The sequence below is a fragment of the Sorex araneus genome, chromosome 11, assembly GCF_027595985.1.
Source record: "Sorex araneus isolate mSorAra2 chromosome 11, mSorAra2.pri, whole genome shotgun sequence".
In the NCBI taxonomy this organism is placed as follows: Eukaryota; Metazoa; Chordata; class Mammalia; order Eulipotyphla; family Soricidae; genus Sorex; species Sorex araneus.
Genome location: NC_073312.1, coordinates 23,887,786 through 23,909,592, shown reverse-complemented (window position 1 = coordinate 23,909,592; position 21,807 = coordinate 23,887,786). Strand labels below are relative to the sequence as shown.

The window sequence follows — 21,807 nt, the reverse complement described above, 5'->3', positions numbered from 1 at the left end:
AGTGATCCCGGAGCATTGCCAGGTGTGACCCAAAAAGCAAAAAAGAAAAAGAAAAAAGAAGAAGTTGCATACTGGTGCTTTCACTGCATAATTTACAATTGCTAAGATATGGAAAAAATCCATGTGCCCAACAATGGATGAGTGGATACATGAAGTGTGGTATGCACACACCATGGGCACACATCATGCACAAACCCTGGGCTACTACTCAGCTATGAGAAATGATGAAACCCTCCCTCACTCCCGCCCCACAACATGAATGAAAAGCCATGCTAAGTGACAAGAATCAGAAAGAAGGCAAACACCAGGTGATCTCACTCATGTACGGAATATGAAGAGACAAAGAAAGGGCCAGAAAGATAATATGGGGGAGAGTCACCTGCTTTGCACATGTCACCCTGGTTCAATCCCTGGCACCCTGTACAGTCCCCCCAGCACTGTTGGAAGTGATCCCTGAGTACAGAGTCAGGAGTAAGCCTTGAGCACTGCTGGATGGAGAAGAGAGAGGAGGGGAGGAGAGAGGAGGGAAGAAGAGAGAGGAGGGGAGGAGAGAGGAGGGAAGGAGAGGAGAAGAGAGTGAGAGTGGAGGAGAGGGAAGGGGAAGGGAGGGGAGGAAGAGAGAGGGGAGGAGAGGAGAGGAGAGGGGAAGAGGACGGGAAAAGAGGAGAGGAGAGGAGAGGAGAGGAGAGGAGAGGAGAGGAGAGGAGAGGAGAGGGGGAGGGGAGGGGAGGAGGGGAAGGGAGGGGAGGGGAGGGGAGGGGATGGGAGGGGAGGGGAGGGGAAAGGAGGGGAAAGGATAGGGAGAGGAGGGGAGGGGAAAGGATAGGGAGAGGAGAGGAGAGGGAGAGTGGAGAGGGGAGAGGAGAGGGAGAGTGGAGAGGGGAGAGGAGAGGGAGAGTGGAGAGGGGAGAGGAGAGGGAGAGTGGAGAGGGGAGGGAAGGGGAGGAAAGGAGAAGGGAGAGATTAGTCAATCCCCAAAGAAAACAACCTGGAACATGTCCCATGGAACTGTGATCTGAGAGTGCTGAGAATGGCAGGAAGGAGGGGACGTCCTGACACCCTGGGGTGCACGGTGTTTATTTCTGGCAGCACTACAAATATTTAAAACAATTAAAAGTACAGTGGTGGTGGGGGGGTCTCGAAAACATTGGTGGCATTGGAGGTATGGAACTTTGTCCATCAAAACCATAAATAGTAACAATTGCATCTGTGTTATGTAAACTATAAAAAAATTAAGACCTAGAGAGCCAGAGAGATCATTCCGGAGGGTTAAGGCACCTGCCTTGCATGTGGCCAGCCAACGCAGGTTTGACCTCCAGCACCACATACGGTTCCCTGAGCACCACCAGGACAGGGCACAGAGCCAGGAGTACGCCCTGATCACACCTAGGTGTAGCCCCAAAACATACAAATAAAACTTTCAAACTAAAACAAAGTAAAAACAAAATGTGTGCGAGCACCATTAACTAACACATGTGCCCCCACCCCACCCCCGCCCTGCCTCCTGCAGAGAGCAAGTGTTCGTGACATTGCAACCAGCACTTCTGGCCATCCCGGCAACAGAAAGGGGAGGGAAGGTAAAAAGTGAATTCATTCTACTTTTGATTTTGGGGCCACACCTGGCGATGCTCAGGGCTTACTCCAGGCTCTGCACTCAGAAAACCACTCCTGGCAGGCTTGGTGGGGGGACCATATGGGGTGCCAGAGGTCAAGCCTGGGTCAGCTGCCTGCAAGGTAAATGCCCTCACCATTGTGCTGTCGCTCCAGCCCCCAAATGAATTAATTTCCTAAAACTACAATCACACAGATTGAAGTATCATCATCAGTTAAGCCCTTCCAATGGACTTAAGTCTTTATATTTTCTTTTGGTTGTGTTTTATTTGTTTTGGGGTCACATCCAGCAATGCTCAGGAGTCACTCCTGGCTCCGCACTTAAGAATTACCCCTGGTAGTGCTCGGGGGACCATATGCGGTGCCGGGGATGGAACCCGGGTCAGCTGCATGCAAGGCAAACTCCCTCCCCGCTGTACTATCACTCTGGCCCAGTTCTTAAGTTTTCATCAACACATAGAGATAGTTTAATCTTAGTTGGGGGTGGTAGTAGTGGTTTTGGGGTCACACCCAGCAGTGCTCAGAGGATACTCCCAGCTCTGGGCCACTTCCAAAGATGCCTAGAGTGCCATGCGGTGCCAGGCATTGAACCCAGGCCTCTGCTTGCACTCAGGCGAGGCTGCTGAGCTATTCCTCTGATCCAGCTTAACCTTTTTTCTTTAAAGACACAAACCACACCCACAGTTCTGGGAGTCACCAGGGCCACAGCTGATGGTGTCCAGAGGCCCAGGCAGTGCTGAGGGACTGAGCCAGGGCTCACACAGCAGGCCGTGTGTTCTGCCATCTGAGCTACCTTCTGGCCTCCACAAGAGCTTCATATTTGTGGACAATGAACAACGATGACTTTTCTCTGGGTTTTTTGTTTATTTGGTTTTTGGGCCACACCTGGCAATGCTCAGAACTTACTGCCCTGAGTCTACCAGGACTGATCTCTGAGCACAGGGCCAGGAGAAAGCCCTGAGCGTCACTGGGTATGGCCGAAAGCAAAACAAAACAAAGAAATTAGTAGGGCTTGGGAGACAGCTTAAAGGGCTGGAGCACGTACCTGGGCACCGGGTTTGACCCTGGGCACAGAGTGACTCCCAAGAACTGCCCAGAGTAGCTCTGAAGCCCTCAGCACCCCAGGGATCCCCTCCACCAAATCCAATGAACCAAACTGCTGTAGTCCTGGCAGTTAACATACAGCTGGGGTTCCCTGAATGGTAAATGGAGCACTTAAAATACTAAAGGGAGCAAGGGGGGTATGGGGGGGGTAGGGAGCAATACTACAGCAGGGAGGGTGTTTGCCTGGCATGTGGGGGGGGGCACAGGTTTAATCTCCAGCTTCCATAGGTTCCCAAGGCACTACCAGGAGGAATTTCCCAGTGAAGAGCCAGGAGTAAGCACGAGCTTCATTGCAAGTGGCAACAAAAATGACAACACTGCTCAGCAGGAGAGGCCTCGCCTTACACGCCTGAGTCTGATTCCCCCACACCCCAAATATACAAATGTCACTGTCACTGTCACTGTCATCCCATTGTTCATCGATTTGCTCGAGCGGGCACCAGTAACGTCTCCATTGTGAGACTTGTTGTTACTGTTTTTGGCATATCATATACACCACGGGTAGCTTGCCAGGCTCAGCCAGGCGAGCAAGATACTCTCGGTAGCTTGCCAGGCTCTCCAAGAGGGGGCGGAGGAATCAAACCCGGGTCGGCCACATGCAAGGCAATGCCCTACCCGCTGTGCTATCACTCCTGCCCAAATATAAAAATGAATAAAAATAAGATGATATTCCTAATAGACTATCTCTCTTGACCTCTATGTGCTACTTACAGAACACACTGGGGTTTTCCTAGCTCTGAGGGAAGGAAAGAGAGATACTCAACAATCAGCCAAAGGTGGAAAAGTCGATCATTGGTACAATCCTCGATTTGGGTGGTACTTTTATTTTTGCTTATTTTAACCATATTAAACAATTTTCCTAACTTTTTATCTTGTAAAATTTCAATCTTAAAAATGTAACGAGGGGGGTGGGAGGGAAAAAAATGTAACGAGGGTAATGCAATACACATGTATGGCCTCACCTAGATTCAACATTAACTTTTTTTTGGGGGGGGTGCCCACACCTGGTGATGTTCAGGAGTTACTCCTGGCTCAGCACTCAGGAATTAAGCCTGGTGGTGCTTGGGGGACCGTACAGAATGCCAGGGATCAAACCCTGGTAGGCCACATGCAAGGTAAGTGCCCTACCCTCTGTCTGTACTATCACTCTGGCCCATCACCATTGACTTTTACATTTGCTTTCTCTCCCTTCTGTCTGTGGGTACAAACCATCTGAGAGTATGTTATATAAATCATGACACTGAAACTATGTGTCAGAATGTATCTACAAAGAACATCTGCCTATTTATATTTCTTCAAAGAGCTTTTTCTTACCTTGAAGTAAAAGACTTACAAGTTGAAAAAAAAATAATACAAAAAGTTCCCAGGTACCATTCACCCAACTCTACAATGATGACACCTTACATAACTAGAGTACATGGGCACGACCAATACAGTGATATTCCACAGCTAATGAATTCAGCTACATACCTTCCTAGGGTTAACTCCGTCTTTCCCCTCCCCTCACTTTCTCTCTAGCTCCATGAATTCTGTAGGGGCTGGAGGCAGGTCAGAGCATTTGCCCTGCATATGTGAGGCTCTGAGTTCCTTCCCCAGCACTGAAATACAAAACAAAACACCAAAAACTTCCCTAAGGATTATAAATCCCTAAGGATTATAAACCAATGTCAATTTGACTGGGGGGTGGTGGTTATACGTGGCTGTGCTCAGGGCTTCCTCTTGGCTCTGTACCCAGGAATCATTTTTTTTCCCAAGAGTACTGCACACATTTTACAGGGTTTAAAGTAGGAGGCGACCAATCTTGGAATTTTTTTCCTTTTTACTGAAACATCGTGAGAGCAGTTACAGAGTTTTTGGTTTAAGTCTTGGTCATACAATGGTGAAACACCCTACCTTTCACCAGTGGGCATTTTCCATCACCAAAAAATCCACTATCCCCCCCATCCCACATCCTCCCCCTACTTGTGTGGCATATGATGTCCACGTTACTCTCTCTCTCTCTCTACTTTGATTACATTCAACATTTTGACACCAAACCCACCATTATTATTTGGGATTTTACCCCAACACTCAGATCTGCCAGAGAGGCAACATTAAACAATTTGTTTTCTATTGCTGATTATGAATTGCATATGATGATGTGCGGCCACGCAATTTTGGAATACTGAGGTTTTAATAATTAAATCTAGAGGTATTTCTGCCAAAAGCTGTTGTGTTCCAAGCTTTGTTTCTGAGTCTCTGGGATCATGGCCGATAAGGAGCTCAATCAGCATCCAGAGGGCTCGTTCATGAGTGACAACTTGGGGTCTCATCGGGGCAGGGGAGGGAAGGACCAGCTCTGTCCCCATCCCATGAGGCCTCACATTCCTCATCACTGCAAGCCCCTCCCTGGTTGTCCCTAGGCCTCTGGAAGATGTCAGCGGCAACCGAGCCATCAGGGGAAAACAGGCCAAGGCATGAAACCCATTCCCACCTGGGGTGGTCTGGCGCCGGAAACCTAATGCATAGTCCAGACACATTTCTGCCAAAAGCCGTGGGTTCCAAGGATCATTCTTGATGGTGCTCAAAAAAATGTATATGGTGCCAGGGACTGAACCCAGATCAGCCACGTGCAAAACAACAGCCCTACCTGCTGGACCATCTCCCTAGCCCCAGTAAAACAATTTTTAGAGGCTCCTCAGGTTGCCCCTCTATAATCACAACTCAGGAGCTCAGGGATTACTCGTGGCAGGGTCAGGGTGCCAGGAATAGAACCTGGGTCAGCCGCGTGCAAGGCAAGCGCCCTACCTGCTCTATCACTCCAGTCCCTGAGTTTTCTTTTCTAAAGGAGCCAAGAGGTCAGGGAAGTTTGGGAACCTCTACCACACCCTGAGAATGTTCTATAAAGTGTCACATAGCGAGTAACATTTGAGATCAGTCTTTTCCACTCATCAACGCCCTAGTTCTTCAGGACCTCACACCTGCACGACCTGTACAAGTCTGCTGAGCTACACCCTGGACCCTTGGCGGAGGGTTTTCTTTAACTCTTATTTTGTGGTTCTGGGGATCAAGGAAGGACCTCACACATGCAAGGCAAGCAAGTTCTACCACTAAGTTATATTAGCACCCCGGCCTTTCCCATCAAATGTTCTGAAACCCCAATTCAGGGGGTTGGGGTAAGGCACAAAAATATAAATTTAAACTCCCTAGTAGATTTTGTCTCTTTTGTTTGTATTTTGGTTTGGAGCGACACATGGCTGTGCTCAGTTCGTGCTAACTTCTGACTCTGTGTTCAGGAATTACTCCTGGCAGGGCTCAAAGGACCATATGGGATATCAGGGATCGAACCTGTGTTGGTCACAAACAAGTGACAACACCCTACCACTGTAGTATCCCTCCGGTCCCTCCGAGGTACTTTTAATGATCAGCCATGTTTAGAGACCACTTGAATGGCTTTACTGCAAAGTTATAGAGGAATAAATTAAGGCCCAGGAAACAAAGGTGGCATGTGCAAAGTCCCATGGTTAAGAACCCTGGCACAAGACTAGATGTCCCAGAAAGAGACATTTTTCAGGGCTGGAGTGATAGCACAGCGGGTAGGGCATTTGCTTTGCATGCAGCCAACCTGGATTTGATTCCCAGCATCCCCTATGATCCCCTAAGTACCATCAGGAGTGATTTCTAGGTGCATGAACCAGGAGTGACCCCTGTGCATTTCTGGGTGTGACCCAAAAAGGAAATAAAAGAAAAAGAAAGAGACATTTTCCAAGAACCTCTCTGCCACTGCCAGACCTAATAGCTAAGGAACTGCTTAAGAGGGCAGAATGAAAGACTCAAAAGCTGGGAGGGTGGTGAGCACTGCCAAGGCTGTGGGGAGGCCGCAGGACTGTGGCTGAAGGGAGAACCCAGGCACCATCAGCCAAAGTGTCTGCAGCACCCGAGTCCAACATGAGAGGAATAAGACAGGGACTTTGCAAAGGGCTGGGCTCTCCCTCAGGAAACCCAGAGAGCTGGAAGGAATTGTGGTTTGAGGCTCAGCCAAGATCCCTCCTTTGTAATGCCGCTTGATGCTGAAATGATGAAAGCTAACAGTGGGGCTGGGGTAGGATGCCAACAAGGAGATAAGGAAGTCCTTCAGCAGGAGCATCTCAGAGAAGCTTGTGGACCTTGCAAAATGCAGCCCCCTGGAGGTGTTTCCAGAACCCACCCTCTTTAGCTGGGCCTCTTTCGCTGGGCTATTCAAGCCTTTTGGAATGTGTGTGCTGCCAAAGCAAGCACTTATTCAAGTGTTCACTCTCCTCCTCCATGTAAATAATGCTTTTGGAATATTGCTTCTACTGGAGTATGAAAGAAAAAAAAAGTGAAACCCTAAGCCATTCATTCTGCTAGTAGTAGTACGAATTGAAATGGAAATGAGGGTTAAATGAGATTGGAACTGTGCCCCCCCCACCACCAAGTAAGATTTTCTAATAACCTGTGGTTGTTTCCATTAAACTGATCTTACCCTGGCCCTGGTACCACGTTCTCTCTCCAAAGGAGCAGTCCAGCCTTGAGGCCTGTGTAGATACACTGGGTGGGGTGGAATCTCCTGTGGTGGTATGTGCAAAGCTGTGACCCTTTATTTAAGAGGATGATGATGACAAACCCACACACCTTATAGCCCCTGTATACCTCTCCAGCTTACACAGAACCACCACAAGCAGCCACCTGAGTGCTTCAGGACCTTGGAGAGGTACTGTTACAGCCAGCCCCTGAGTGGCAGAAGCCATCATTCAAACCCACCCTTTCCACTCTGTCAGCCAACCAGCCTGCCACTTGCCCTCTGTTAACCCTCTTCAGAAGCCCCTTAGGCTTATCCTAGCTGCACTGAAACTAATGAGTTTCACAGCTCTAAGAAGTAGAATTACGCAGGTAGGTTGCCTCACATGTGGCTGACCTGAACTCAATCCTCAGCACCCCAGATGCCCTGTGCCTGCCAGGAGTGATCCCTGAGTGCAGAGCCAGGAATAAGCCAGCTGTGTCACCAGTGTGGCCCAAAAACTAAAAGAAAAAAAAAAAGCATAATGGCCAACGGCCTTCTGCAGAGTTGCAGCCGAACACCCCAGGTAAGCAGCATCATAAAGAGTGAACAGGAGGAGGTGACTCCCTGTGAAAGTCCTGGCACAATGGCCAGTGGGGAGGATGCACAGAAGTGCTGGAATCGGGTCAGTACTCATCTCTGCCTCACCTAACCACGGAGGGCTGAGTCCAGAGGGGTCAGAATTGAATCCTTCCAGCTCATATTTGGGTTGATAAAAAGGAACCAGAGGACCATGCTGTGGTCTGGCCTGATCCGTAGGTCAGTCCATGGTCCCCTAAAATTTCCCTTCCTCTTCCTTCAGTAGCCTGTCTCAGACACTATTTCCTCCTGGGAAAGGAAAGCAAGTTGGAAAGTTACACATCTGAGATGCCAAAATCCAGAAAAGAATCTGTCTGGAATCCTGCAATCTAATCAAAGTTCTCCTGCTCCCTCTCTAAAGCCACCACCACATCTTAGGAGGTATTGCAAGGTTGGTGGCAAATATCTACCACAGACCCTCCAAGAATGTCTTTTCAGGGACCAATTGTATAGTGGGTAGGGTGCTTGCCTTGCAAGCAGCTGACTCGGGTTCAAACCCCTGAAACCCAGAGCGCTGCCAGGAGTGATCCCTGAGCTCAGAGTCAGGAGCAGCCCTGAGCACAGCCCGATATGGCCCCCAAACCAAAACCAAGAATGTCTTTCCAGGGGGGGCTAAGCACAGCAGGTAGGGGCGTTTACCGAGCAGGCGATCTCAACACCCCATATGGGCCTTGCAGCCCACCAGGAGTAATTCCTGAGTGTAGAGCCAGGAGTAACACCAGATGTGCCCCCCAAAAAAGAACATCATTCCAGATCCCATTACTGGATATCCCCACCAGTAAATAAAGGTTCATCCTCTTCCACGCTTTTCCACGATGATGGTCAATCCATGTGTAGAAAGGGCTCTCGCAGCCAGATGAGGATTTACAAAGCCCGGGATCCCCACTCCCCATGAGGCAGAGGGATCAAGGAATCAGGAATGTGGGTGGATGCAATGAGAAGGAGCATTGGCGGGCGGGCGGGCGGGACGCCTCCCTTCTGCCCACTGCAGACATGCCAGCTCCTTCCCCCGCCCCCGCCGCTTCCGTGCCCCATCACCTCCCTCCTCTCCCTCCCGCGCCTTTTTCTCTTTTGGGGGTGGCTTTTCCCCAGAACCTTCCATCCCGGCCACTCCCGGAGCTGCAGAGGGATCCTTGACGAGAGTGCTCTCTGACGCACTTGTCCTCGGGGCACCCTGAAGGGGCTGAGCCAGAGGACAAAGCCTCATCCTGCGGGTCCCCCACACTGGCTTAGGAGGTCCGGGCTGGGGGCGGGCGCAGGGGAAACCTCTCCGCAAACCCTAACGGCTCCGCGGGATGAAAACGGACCTGGGGGACACAGGAACATGGGCTGTGACCGAGCTGGCTGTTCTCGGGGCGTGCCACCTAGTCGTTTAGGAATCTCTTCCCTCCAGTCACTTCCAAACCGGCCGATGATTCTGGGGACCTCGGGGTGGGGGGAGGTGGGTTGCGGACCGGGGCTGGCCGCTCCGCAGAGCGCTCGGTCCCCGCGTCCCCAGCTCCCGGACGCGCGCAGCTGCGGTAGTCACTGCGCTTCCCCGCCCCCCGCTCCAGGGAGGCCCCCCCTTTCCCTCGCTCCGCCCCCAACGCGCCGCCCCAGCCCCCCCTCCCCGGCGCCTTAAAAGCCGGTGCGCACCGCCCCGCCGCGCCCCGCGCGCCGCACCTCTCCTCGCCTCTGCAGCCCCGGCCGCCGCCGCCGCGCGCCCGACCCCGCTCCCGGCACCATGAGCTTCGGCTCCGAGCACTACCTGTGCGCCGCCTCCTCCTACCGCAAGGTGTTCGGCGACGGCTCGCGCCTCTCCTCGCGCCTGGCGGGGGCGGGCGGCGCGGGCAGCTTCCGTTCGCAGTCGCTGTCCCGCTGCACCGTGGCCTCCTCGGCCGCCTGTTCGTCCGCCTCGTCGCTCGGCCTGGGCCTCGCCTACCGCCGGGCGCCCGCGCCCGACGGCCTGGACCTGAGCCAGGCGGCCGCGCGCACCAACGAGTATAAAATCATCCGCACCAACGAGAAGGAGCAGCTGCAGGGCCTCAACGACCGCTTCGCCGTGTTCATCGAGAAGGTGCACCAGCTGGAGACGCAGAACCGCGCGCTGGAGGCCGAGCTGGCGGCGCTGCGGCAGCGCCACGCCGAGCCGTCGCGCGTCGGGGAGCTGTTCCAGCGCGAGCTGCGCGACCTGCGCGCGCAGCTGGAGGAGGCGAGCTCGGCGCGCGCGCAGGCCCTGCTGGAGCGCGACGGGCTGGCCGACGAGGTGCAGCGGCTGCGGGCGCGCTGCGAGGAGGAGAGCCGCGGGCGCGAGGGCGCCGAGCGCGCCCTCAAGGCGCAGCAGCGCGACGTGGACGGCGCCACGCTGGCGCGCCTCGACCTGGAGAAGAAGGTGGAGTCGCTGCTGGACGAGCTGGCCTTCGTGCGCCAGGTGCACGATGAGGAGGTGGCCGAGCTGCTGGCCACGCTGCAGGCCTCGTCGCAGGCGGCGGCCGAGGTGGACGTGGCCGTGGCCAAGCCCGACCTGAGCTCGGCGCTCCGGGAGATCCGTGCCCAGTACGAGTCCCTGGCCGCCAAGAACCTGCAGTCGGCCGAAGAGTGGTACAAGTCCAAGTTCGCCAATCTCAACGAGCAGGCGGCGCGCAGCACCGAGGCCATCCGCGCCAGCCGCGAGGAGATCCACGAGTACCGGCGCCAGCTGCAGGCGCGCACCATCGAGATCGAGGGGCTGCGCGGCGCCAACGAGTCCTTGGAGAGGCAGATCCTGGAGCTGGAGGAGCGGCACAGCGCGGAGGTGGCGGGCTACCAGGTAGGGGCCGGCCGTGCCTGCGCTCTCCCGCGCAGACCTGCGCTTTCCCGGGGCCCCAGCGCCGAAGGGGGAGGGCGCGGGGTGCTGGCGGGGGCGGGGCAGGGGACGAAGAGCCCAGACTGGAGGCCTTTAGCGATTTCAGAGCTCTGAGGTCCGCCAGGATTTTAGGGCCCTGGACGCCCACTTCCTTCCTGCACCCCCTCATTTACGCCTCTACCTCAGACCTATTGGTAAAGAAGCTCTTACGCTTCGGTTTTTCGGAATATAAATTCCACCCCATGCCTCTCGGTTATGAAGGGGTTAGAGGCACACCGGCCTCCCCCGCGCCCCGGAGCATGGAGGAGGGGGACCCCCCCGAGAGGAGTGGCTGATGGGGCTCCCTGCGCTGTCCTGCTTCCTTGGTTGATTTTGAAAGGTTTCTTGAGCCGCTTTTTGATATTGATGGAGTGCGGTGCCTGAGGACTGGGGGAGGAAGACTAAACTGCAAGGTTCTGTCCCATTTTCTCCATTTCGCCAAGGAGAGAGCCTGAATGCCTGAGAACTGCGGGGGAGACCTAGAAAGAACCGCCAACGCGCACACGCACTTCCCCTGACGACCCGCCCCTGCTATTCTTTCCCCAAGAAAGCTTTACACGTTATCCCTAAAAATGACACCGATCGTTACACTTTTTGTTAATAAGGTCACGTATTCTTGCAACGGTAATTTAAAGATTGTAAAAGAAAAAGGGAGTACCGCACCAGCTAGCAAAATTAGTGGCTGCCCGGGCGCTGTCCGCGGTGCTGATTTGGAGTTGGGCTTGTCTCGGAAAAGATGCCTCTGCCTTCTCGTGTCCCAGTTAGGACTCCCTAGGCAATTAACGACTTCCATTTCGCCCCGCAATACCGGCACATCAGTCTTGGCAGCCTGCAATCAAAGGTCAGCCCGTGCACGGCATCAATTCTCACTTTCCACGGATGGCTGAGCACTCAACGGAAACCACTTAACGTGCTCAGCTTCAGTAAAGCCCCAGTAGAAAATGCCCCATGCCTTAATATTTTTGCATCGTGAGTGAATGTGATGAATCACAAGTAAATCTTTGTTACGGACCACTTGTTTTATTCTGTCATTGCCTGTCCTCTGAGATCCCACGAAGGTATTGATTGCCTCTCCCCCCTTCTCTGGCCAGACAAAGGCCCCTCACGGCCTCTTCAGCCTTCCTGTATAGGGCGTTCTGAGTTTATGGCCACCGAAGGTGGAGAGGAAGGAGAATGGTGGAGAAAATAATCTAAATAGTGTGGTTCAATTACAAGATACAAAAAAATCCCGTGGGACAGAATTATTTGGTTCAGAAACTGGCAATAATTGATTTTAGACATCATCAAAGCTTTATTTGACAAGAATGTCAGGTTTGGGAGCATCAATACAGCCGTGAAAGGTCTGTATTTGAGTGAAACCTCAACTGTGATTTCATTCCAGCATTACAGAATTACTTATATGCAAGTAATTGGCTATTCATGATAAATGACAACCTTTGGGGAAAGAAGTGAGCTTGTTTGGAGCATTAATTTTAGTGGTTTGGAACAGCAGTACTAATCAAATCAATATTTCCCATTTGCTTCTATTTTCTCTTTAAGTATTTCTATTTTGCTCCACAATGCAGTTCAAAATCTATAACTCAAACTTTTCACTGTTGGCTTGGCCCCAGGATGGCCTGAATTAATCTCATTTAGTTCGTTGAGCCTGCATGGTCTGTGGTCTCTTTCAAAGGATGAGCAAGGTGGTGGTCTTCTGAAGGGCTGGCTGGGAATTCCTGCAAAAAAAGATCAACTTCCCTGCTGCACTGCCACCTGAATTGGGCTTTGTCAAGGCCTCTGCTTATTATTTCCCTGCGAGGCCAGGAGTCGTGACCACATTGTTTGGCACATTTTTGTTTGCTTTGGAAAGTTTTCATTGTTTGCCTTAGGGTCATGCAGACAGTCTGCAGAGAAGCAAAAATGAAAACTGTAGCTCTGCAGTATTCCCTTCTCTGCTTCCGTAAAGACTCAGTGGACCTCAGGTGGTGTGGCAGTGGAGATAGGCGGCAGAGAGTTCTTTCCTGCCCCTGGGGCTGCAAGGCTGGGGCTGTGCTCTGAGCCTTGCCTGCAGATCCCCAAGGTCTGAGGCCACCAGGCTGTTCTCTCCAACCAGTGACCAAGACAAAAGGCCTCCTTCCACAGTGAGAGTCGCCATTGTTTTCTTGCCCTCTCACCCTGCCCCTCCCTTTTGCTGCAGTAATGGGAGTTGCTGGCTTTCTTCTGCTTCAGAGATTAGTGACAGGCCCATTTTTCTTTGCAAGTGAGTGTTCCACCATCTAAGACCCCATTAAAGTCACGATTTCCCTACCCTAGAGAACTGACAGGCCTGTTTTGGGAGAGCAAGGCTTCTTACGCCTGTTTGAGAACACTCATTACACGTTTGAAGGGGTGAAGAGTAATTCAAGGTGAAATGGTGTGCAGTGGCGCCGGAGAGACTTTGAATCAGGCTATAGGAGAAATTAGAATGAGCTACGGCTATTGTCTTCAAAAGCCAAGTGTACCCACCCAGGCTCCTTAGCTTAAGACTGCTTTGGTCTGCTGCATAGCTGCTCACTGCCTTTTGCCCTTCTAGTCCCTGAGATGCCTCAGGAAGGTCTTGATGAGTGCTGGGGGCCCTCACCCTACACCGGGGTTGTCTTAGAAAGCTCAGACTTTTCCTTGAAAGACCTTGCTGAACAATCAAGATTGCCATTAGTTAATGCTCTCCAGGGAGAGGAGCCAAGTCTGCCTCTTCCCTCCATATGCGATTAGAAAACAGCCTAATTAAATAGCAGGAAGGGGCTGGTCCCTTGGAGATTGGACGTGGCAGCGGCTGCATATAAATCTACAGCTTGATAGATCCATTTCTGAAATTAGAATTCAAGAGGGAAAGGAAAAGGCTACCTTTGACCTTTCTTATTGTCACTCTTTCCTGTGCCTTTTGTATTTGGTCTTGCCTGTCTCCACCTCCCTGTCAGACTCACCAGGCTACCCTGGAAGCCCCTTTACAGAAATCAACTGGAACTAGTGCTTCCTGAACCTATTGAGACACCCATCACTTAAGGGCGGATAACAAAAGATTCAGCCCTGGGAGATAGATTCAGTAGTTCACAGGCAGGGTCTAGGAGCATGCTTCCAAAAACAATACTGCGTCCTGTCAATACTCAGTTCTCAGAACACACCAGCCTAAATCGCATCTCCCAAACCAGCTCAGTACAAGATTTGAAAATAGAGGGGCCAGAGTGATAGGATAGGGGGCAGGGCGCTGGCTTTGCATTCGGCTGACCAGGTTTGATCCCTTAGCCCCCATATGGTCCCCCAAGCTCTGCCAGGAGTGATTCTTGAGCACTGCTGGGTGTGCACCCTCCTTCAAAAAAAAAGATTTGAAAATATGGTAAGAAAACAAGAAAGAAAGCAGAGATGGGGTCAAAGTGAGACGAAGGAGAAGGCATGCCGCAGAGCCTAGCGAGGTCCTCAGGCTATTGGGCAATGCAGTCCCTTAGTGGGTCCATATTTCAGAGCGCCCCCTCAGCCAGAGGAGAGTACAGTGGGTAGGACTTGTGCCATGCATATGGCCAACACAGATTCCATCCTGTATGGTTCCCTGAGCACAGAGCCAGGAGAACTGAGCTGGGTGTGGCCCCAAAACCAAACCAAACAAGAACCGCCCCCCCTCTGCCTCAGGATATCTAGCAGAGCCGTCCAGCCATGCTGCCCCAGGACCCCTGAGACGGACAAAATCCATGGTACCATCATACCATCATTCCTGTTCTCCAGAGCACAGGCCAGTCCCAGCCTGCCTCCTTCGAGCCCCAGGAAAGGTGCTCCACACCTGTGCACTGATTCCTGACCCTCCAGGAGGCCCCAGCTGCAGGCCGAGCACCCTCCTTTCGTGGTCCCCCTCCCAGACAGCAGCTGCTAGGCGGGGGAGGGGCAGCCGCAGCTGCAGGCTCAGATTGCGGAGCCGGAGGCCATCTTTGGCAGGGCTTTTCAAGGGCAATGCAAGACACTGGCTGGAGGAGGGAGAGTGCAAACAAAGAGACGTGGTCAGCGGCCAGCACTGTCCTCTGGAAGGGAGCAGCCATGTGTTCTGGTCCCTAAAACACACGTGTGAAAACAGAAATCGCATCTATGGAGAACTCCACTCTGGCAGTGCTCAGGACCCCACAGACAGTGCTCAGGGTGCTGAGAAGATGGGTGCTGGGGATGGAACACGGGTCGGCTGTGTGCAAGGCAAGAGCCCGAGCTGCTGCACCATTGCTCTGACCCTGCCCCCAGACAAGTTCTTTTAAAGGACATAACCAAGCTGCTGAGGGAAGGCGGGCCCTGAGCGGTAGCCTTTGGTGATATCCGTGACAGGCCTGCAGCAGGAGAGAGAACAGGGGCCACTGGCATCTGGCCATTGTCACAATGGGGAGCAGCAGATCAGGGCAGCTTGCAGGACAAAGAAAGCCAATTAGGGGGCCATCGTGATAGTACAGCGGGTAGGGCGTTGGCCTTGTACGTGCCTGACCCCAGCTCGATCCCGGCATCCCATATGGTCTCTCCCGAGCACTTCCAGGAGTCATTCCTGAGTGTGGGGCCAGGATCAATCCCTGAGCATTGCTGGGTGTGGCCCCTGAAAAAAAGAAAAGAAAACCAATAAGGAGCATGAATTACATGAATTTAAATCCTGCTCTTTGGGACTAGTTAGAGTAAAAATAGCTGAGACTAGCCCAGTTGACCCAAAACACAAAAGGCATCACAGAGTTATAGAAAAAGTATTGATCATTATCATAAACCTAGTGGCTGAGAAAGTTGCTTAATGTCCTAAGTCAAAGTAACCACTTTAGAAAGTCCTAAAAAATAGTGCTGGAGGAACAGGTCAAGGATTCAACTCGGCCTCACATATAATTTGGCCTTATTATTAAGAGGGTATTAAGAGGGTAGAGAATCACATGGTATAATAATAGCAATAATAAAAACCACTCACATTTGGGGGCAGAGAGGCAGTACAATAGATAAGGTGCTTGCTTTCCATGCAGGTTTGATTCTCAGCAGGAATGATTCCTGAGCACTGCTGTGTGGTAGTCCCCCCTGAAAACCCACATTATGTTGAAAGCAGTTTCCTATATGCCAGGTACTATTCTAATGCCTACTATTAGTTTAACAATAACCACTTGAGGTACATTAAGTTGTAGGCCTTTGTGAATATCAGAACACCTCAAAAAGGAATAAATGTTGCCATTTTCTACATGCAGAAATGGAAGTGGGTTTTTTTGTCCGGTTGGCTTTTTTTTTTTTTTTTTGGAGTAGGAGTGCACCTAGAAGTGCTCAGGGTTTACTTATGGCTCTATACTCAGAAATCACTCCTGGTGGGCTCAGGGGAAACCATATGGGATGTCAGGGATCAAACCCAGGTTAGCCAAGTGCAAGGAAAGAGCCCTCCCTGCTGTACTTTTGCTCTGGCTCAGAAATGGAAGTATTAAGGATACTGAAATGGCTTAGGAGGTAGCACAAAGGGCTAGGGCATCTGCCAAAGGTCAGGGTTCAATCCTTGTCACCACTTGGTCCCCCTAGCACCAATCTGGGAGTAGTCTCTGAGCATCCTTAGATGTGTTCACAAAATAAATAAACCTCCAAACAAGGTGACTAAATAAATTATATTATAGAAAACTGAGTGAGGTATATTAGATATTTGTGTCAGAGCAGAAATTGCAACCCGAAGATACTAATGGAAATCTCTTTCCTTTATATAACATTCCCCTGCTTCTTGCAGGAGAATGAATTAAGTCCTTATTTTGCTCTCACTTTAGCCCCTTTGCCTTCAGCAAGGCAACATAGATTCTCTTCCATAATCCATCACTAAAAAAAAATTTTTTTTGGATGGGAGTGGGCAGGGGAAAGAGAGTATCACACCGAGTGATGCTCAGGGATTCTTCTTGGCTTTGCAGTCAGAAATTACTTCTGAAGATGCTCAGGGGACCATATGGGATGCCGAGGATCGAAGCCGGGTTGGCTGCTTGCAAGGGAAGCGCCCTCCCTGCTTCATTCTGTCTGACCTCGATTATCACTAGCACTCATGCTTATAGGTCAGTTAAAATGTCTTGGTAAGGGTCAGGGAGGTGGCTCAAAGGACAGGAGGGCTCATTGCAAAAACACTAAATTCAGTCTCTTGCACCTGGTAAGGCCCCCCTAGAACCACCAGGTATGGCCCAAAAAGGACAAAGAAAATTCTTGCTAAGAATCCTTTACGCTCCCACCATAGTTTGGAATATTCCCCTCACTGCCCGGCAAAATATGCATTTTCCCCGATGCTTCTCGTCCCTTGCTCTGGACCATCAGGCAACTGCGTCTCTCCTTGGCGGTGATCTGTCAATATTAATAGAGCAGGTAGGTGGTGTGCATTTTCATTTTTCCTGCAGATTCTCTTGGTTTGGAAGCTCCGTGATGACGCAGCCCTGGCTTCAGTCACGTCCTCATTCCCACAGGGGGGCGGCACAGGTGCCTGCCAGCGTTTGTTTCCTTAGGGCTTCTTCTGATAGGTTTAACTGCGTGGCTGTTTCATAAGAGTTACCCCAGTCACTGTGTTTTCACATCAACAAAACTGCAACCAAAGAGGCTGGAGACTAGCCCAGTGGACTGAGCACCTGCTTTTTATATGGAAAACCTGGGCTGGATTCCTGGAGCCACATGACTCTTCAAACCCTGATCTGCGGGTAGTCCTTGAGGTATTGCCCCGCTCCAGAAAATTAAAAAAAAAAACAAAACACGTTCATTTTGCAGCTCCAAGAGACAAGGATTAGTAGTTCAGTATATGACATTGATTTGAGTTTAGAATTTGCCCTGCTTGGGCCAAAGTGATAGTACAGCGAATAAGGTACAGCCTTGCATGCGGCCAACCCAGGTTTGATCGCCAACATCCCATATGGTCCGCAAGAGCATTGCCAGGAGTAATTCCTAAGTGCAGAGCCAGGATTAACCCCTGAGCATCACAGGTGTTCCCCCCCCACCAATAAAAAGGAAAAAAGAATAAAAATAAACTAAAACTAACTAATTCTCACCATGCATCCAAATCTCCTGTGGACTTTGAAGGAAAAAGCACAGATGCTGGCAACCAGCCATCAGAGTGAGCCGGCATTTGGGTTGGGAACTGGATGGACGTTCTGATGTGTATTCACAGTTGAGAATCCAGCCCTCCCGGAAACCTCCATGACTGCCAGCGGTGTGGTCTAACTGCTGTGCCATGCATGTGTCTGTTTTCAGGACAGCATCGGGCAGCTGGAGAATGACCTGAGGAACACCAAGAGTGAGATGGCGCGCCACCTACGGGAGTACCAGGACTTGCTCAATGTCAAAATGGCTCTCGACATAGAGATTGCAGCCTACAGGTACTTCAGGGGGCATTCTTCCTCGAGCAGACCAGCCCCTGGGGCAGTACGACCCAAAAGAAATGTTTCTAGTCTACCTGATTTCTGATGGGCATCAGGGGGCAGGGGAGGGTGTGAGAAAAGACATCACTGGTGTCTGCCAGGTGCCTGCACCCCTCTGTCCCTTGACTCGTTTATATTCAAGCTCTACCTTCCTAGACCTGAAGTCCACCCACCTCTGCTAGGGCTTAAGGAGAACATGTCGTATGAGAGGTTGAAAGCAACACCCAACAGATTCTAACTGAAAAGAAGAGTTAGGGCCCAAGCGGGTAGGACTCTAGCCATGCATGCAGTCAACCTGGCGCCATCCCTGGCACCTCATTTGGTCCCCTGACCCCCGCCAGGAGTGATCCCTGAGCGAGGAGCCAGAGTAAGCCCTAAGCCTACAGCAGATGTGGCCAGAAAAAAACCTGAAAAGAAAATTAAGGTTATGGGAAATGATGTGTTGGAGTCACTCTTTCAGGATGCTACTTGAGCCTGTTTGAAACTAACAACTGAAAACAGCTTCGCTGACTCTTTTTCTTGTGGCTGGTTTCTCTCTATTTTCACCTCTCGGCACTAAAACAGAGAAAGCAGGCAGTTGCTGCCTTCTTTGTGGACTCTGCCCTCCTTATCCCTGGTATACTTAATGTATTAATTAGAAAAGTTTTTTTCTCAGAGTTTTGCACTCTCAGTGCCAAGCATGAGTGTGATCAGGCCAAGGAAAATTGTCGGTGCTTCCTCCTTGAATTTGTGAATGAAATAATTTTTCTTTGACAGTGTAAGCATAGCAGGTGCTAAAAATAAGTGTGTGTGTACATGGATATGTGCTCGTGCACTCACATGTATACATAGGACAGCCTTTGGACTTCAGTATTTACTGGTCTCAATCTCATGTAGAAATGTTGAAGTTTAATCGAATATTTCTAAAATATGTAGGGAGTGGAGGAATAAGTTATTTTATTTTATTAAATTTTTTTGTTTTGCTTTTTGGATCATACCCAGCCATGCTCAGGGGTTCCTCCTGGCTCTGCACTCAGGAATTACTCCTGGCGGTGCTTGGGATGTTGGGAATCGAACCTGGGTTGGCCACGTGCAAGACAAATGCCCTACCTACTGTGCTATTGCTCCAGCCCCCTATTTTAAAAATTTTTTGCTTTGGGGGCTTCATCCAACTGTGTTCAGGACTTACTCCTGATTTAGCACACAGGGATCACTCTTTTTTTTGCTTTCTGGGTCACACCCGGCGATGCACAGGGGTTACTCCTGGTTCTACACTCAGGAATTACTCCTGGCGGTGCTCAGGGGACCATATTAGAACCCGGGTCGGCCGCGTGCAAGGCAAACGCCCTACCCGCTGTGCTATCGCTCCAGCCCCAGGGATCACTCTTGAGTGGTCTCAGAGGACCAAATGGGATACTAGGATTGAGCCTGGGTCAACTGTGTCCAAGGCATCTGCCCTACCCGCTGTATTAGCACTCCTGCCCAAGGAATAAGTTATTTTTTTTAATTGTAGCACTGTTGAACTGTCAAATTGCATATATTCCTGAGACTTTTTTTCTTCATTGAATTTACAGGAAACTGCTGGAAGGGGAAGAGACACGTTTTAGCACCAGTGGATTGAGCATTTCGGGTCTGAATCCACTTCCTAACCCAAGTTATCTGCTCCCACCTAGAGTCCTTAGTTCGACAACCTCAAAGGTCTCGTCCACTGGGCTGTCCCTTAAGAAAGAGGAGGAGGAGGCTTCCAAGGAGGTGTCTAAGAAAACCTCCCAGATAGAGGAAAGTTTTGAAGAAATATTGGAGGAGACAGTAATATCTTCTAAGAAAATTGAGAAATCAAGTCTCGAAGAAAGCACCCTTTCGAGCCAAAAAATATAATTATGTTCCTTAAAATTTTTCATGCATAAGAGGGATAGTAATATGCACTTGACTCGTTAAACAGCCTGTTCCTAAACCAAAACACCTGTCACAGCGATATACTGTCTTCCAGGCTTCCGTCTCACAGCTAGCATTCAATCCTTTCTCTAGTCAGATAACCATCCCTTAGGTTGGAGCAAACTGCAAGCCTCGAACAGTCCTAGAGGAATTCTCTAAGAATCCAGCTTTCTCACCTAATGCTCAGGCTTCACAGCATAGATGATTCAGGTACAGAGGAAGTACGAACTAAGGTGCTAAATCTGTGATCATTGTCATATGCTGCAAATTGAGGTCAAACCTGTATTCATTCACTTATCCACAGCCATTATCCCATGATATTATCTCACTTTCTGCACCTCCAACATACAATCACTGCCAAAAACAAGAGAATTCCCCCAAGCCACTCTCCTGGAACCTGCCACCAACAGTATGTTAATCCCATAGAGCCTTTTCTCCCCACTAGGGAAAAAAACAACAAACAGACTGGTAATAACCTTGCCTTTCAAACACATTAAGATTTTTCTCAAAAGAGCATTTCCCCTTCAGCCCTCTGGGGGTAAAATTAGATGCATGTTGGCCATTTCTAAGATTCGTGTAAAACTGCTCCCCGCCCACTTCATTCTGTAGGTGTAAGAAAATGGCAGTGGTAAATTTTACTAGTTGCCCCAAGAAATGAAATAATGAAGAATCCCTGGATTTTAGACCTTCTGCTTATTTTAAACCCATTGCATTAGAAAACTACTAAGAATGTAGCATTGTGACCTTAAGTTTAGAAGCTCACTAATAGTTGATCCCAGGCTATGGCCACAGAAACCTTAGATTGAGTAGTAAAAGCTAGAAACGGTGAGTGTTTGTCTGAATGGGAAAAGTGAGGGTCTCATTTATCTGTGTCAGTTCATTGTGATGGTCCAGAATTAGCTCAGATGCAGTATCCAAAGGCCCCTCTCCCCTTAGTCTAGGTCTGAAAGACACTTTGTTTTCACTCTCCTCTGCCTTTTAAAAGTACTAAATGCGGGCTATATTTTATCACCAGGACACAATGCTACTACCCCAAAAGTTAGTCACTTCTGGTCAATGAACACCACCAGCAAATATGAGGGAAAAAAAAAAAGGAAAAGAAAAGAAAAGTTGTCTTTTTTTTTTAATTAAGAACTTTGCCCAGCAGTTTGCTGCAGCTTCCTAGTCGGGGGCTCCCTTCCCCAATGGATGGGAAGAAATAGCCCAGAGAGGGGACGCGTGTGCTCTTGCTCATGTGCTAGGAAGCAGACTCTGAGGTCAGCTTCTCACCCACCCCGTCTGGGAGCAGCTGCAGCACCTGGCCTTCCAGCGTGCGAGGTCTGATAGTCCATTCTCTGCCAGCAGTCAGAGCTAAAGCGTTGCCCTGTGTCTGCCACCCACCTCCATAAAGCACACTGGGGATAAGGATGCCACGCTCTTCCTCGACTTTTCTTACCCTAGCACACGCTTCAATACTCCAAGGAACTTGAAATACACTTCTCTCCCTTTTCCTTCTGTGGACCATCTCTTGCCCTTTCTCCCTACACTTACTGAAAAATGTTAGTAAAAATAGGAATTAAAGTGACATGAATCCCATCCAAATCATTTGTGTCCTGTGGTCTTTCTATTGTTTTGATGGAGAGAGATGACTGTTCTGGTGCAGTGAGTTTTGATGGAGAGAGATGACTGTTTTGGTGCACTGAGTTTTGATGGAGAGATGACTGTTTTGGTGCAGTGAGTTTTGATGGAGAGATGACTGTTTTGGTGCAGTGAGTTTTCAAAAAATATCGGAGGAGATAGTACTATCTTCTAAGAAAATTGAGAAATCA

General features: G+C 50.2%; 2 protein-coding genes across 2 annotated transcripts in view; one reads left to right on the top strand and one right to left on the bottom strand.

The window, feature by feature from the left end:
• Positions 1-9,739, bottom strand: part of NT5C2 (5'-nucleotidase, cytosolic II) — a 147,080-nt gene extending 137,341 nt beyond the window's left edge. Inside the window, exon 1 of the mRNA XM_055119545.1 lies at positions 9,600-9,739. The gene's annotated coding sequence lies outside the window, so the exon portion shown is untranslated. The remainder of the gene's footprint in view (positions 1-9,599) is intronic.
• Positions 9,475-21,580, top strand: INA (internexin neuronal intermediate filament protein alpha). Its single transcript, XM_012934442.2, has 3 exons — positions 9,475-10,640; positions 17,919-18,043; positions 19,639-21,580. Exons 1-3 carry the CDS (start codon positions 9,576-9,578, stop codon positions 19,940-19,942), a joined length of 1,494 nt encoding a protein of 497 aa, XP_012789896.2. The 5' UTR covers positions 9,475-9,575; the 3' UTR covers positions 19,943-21,580.
• Positions 21,581-21,807: the final 227 nt, after the last annotated feature.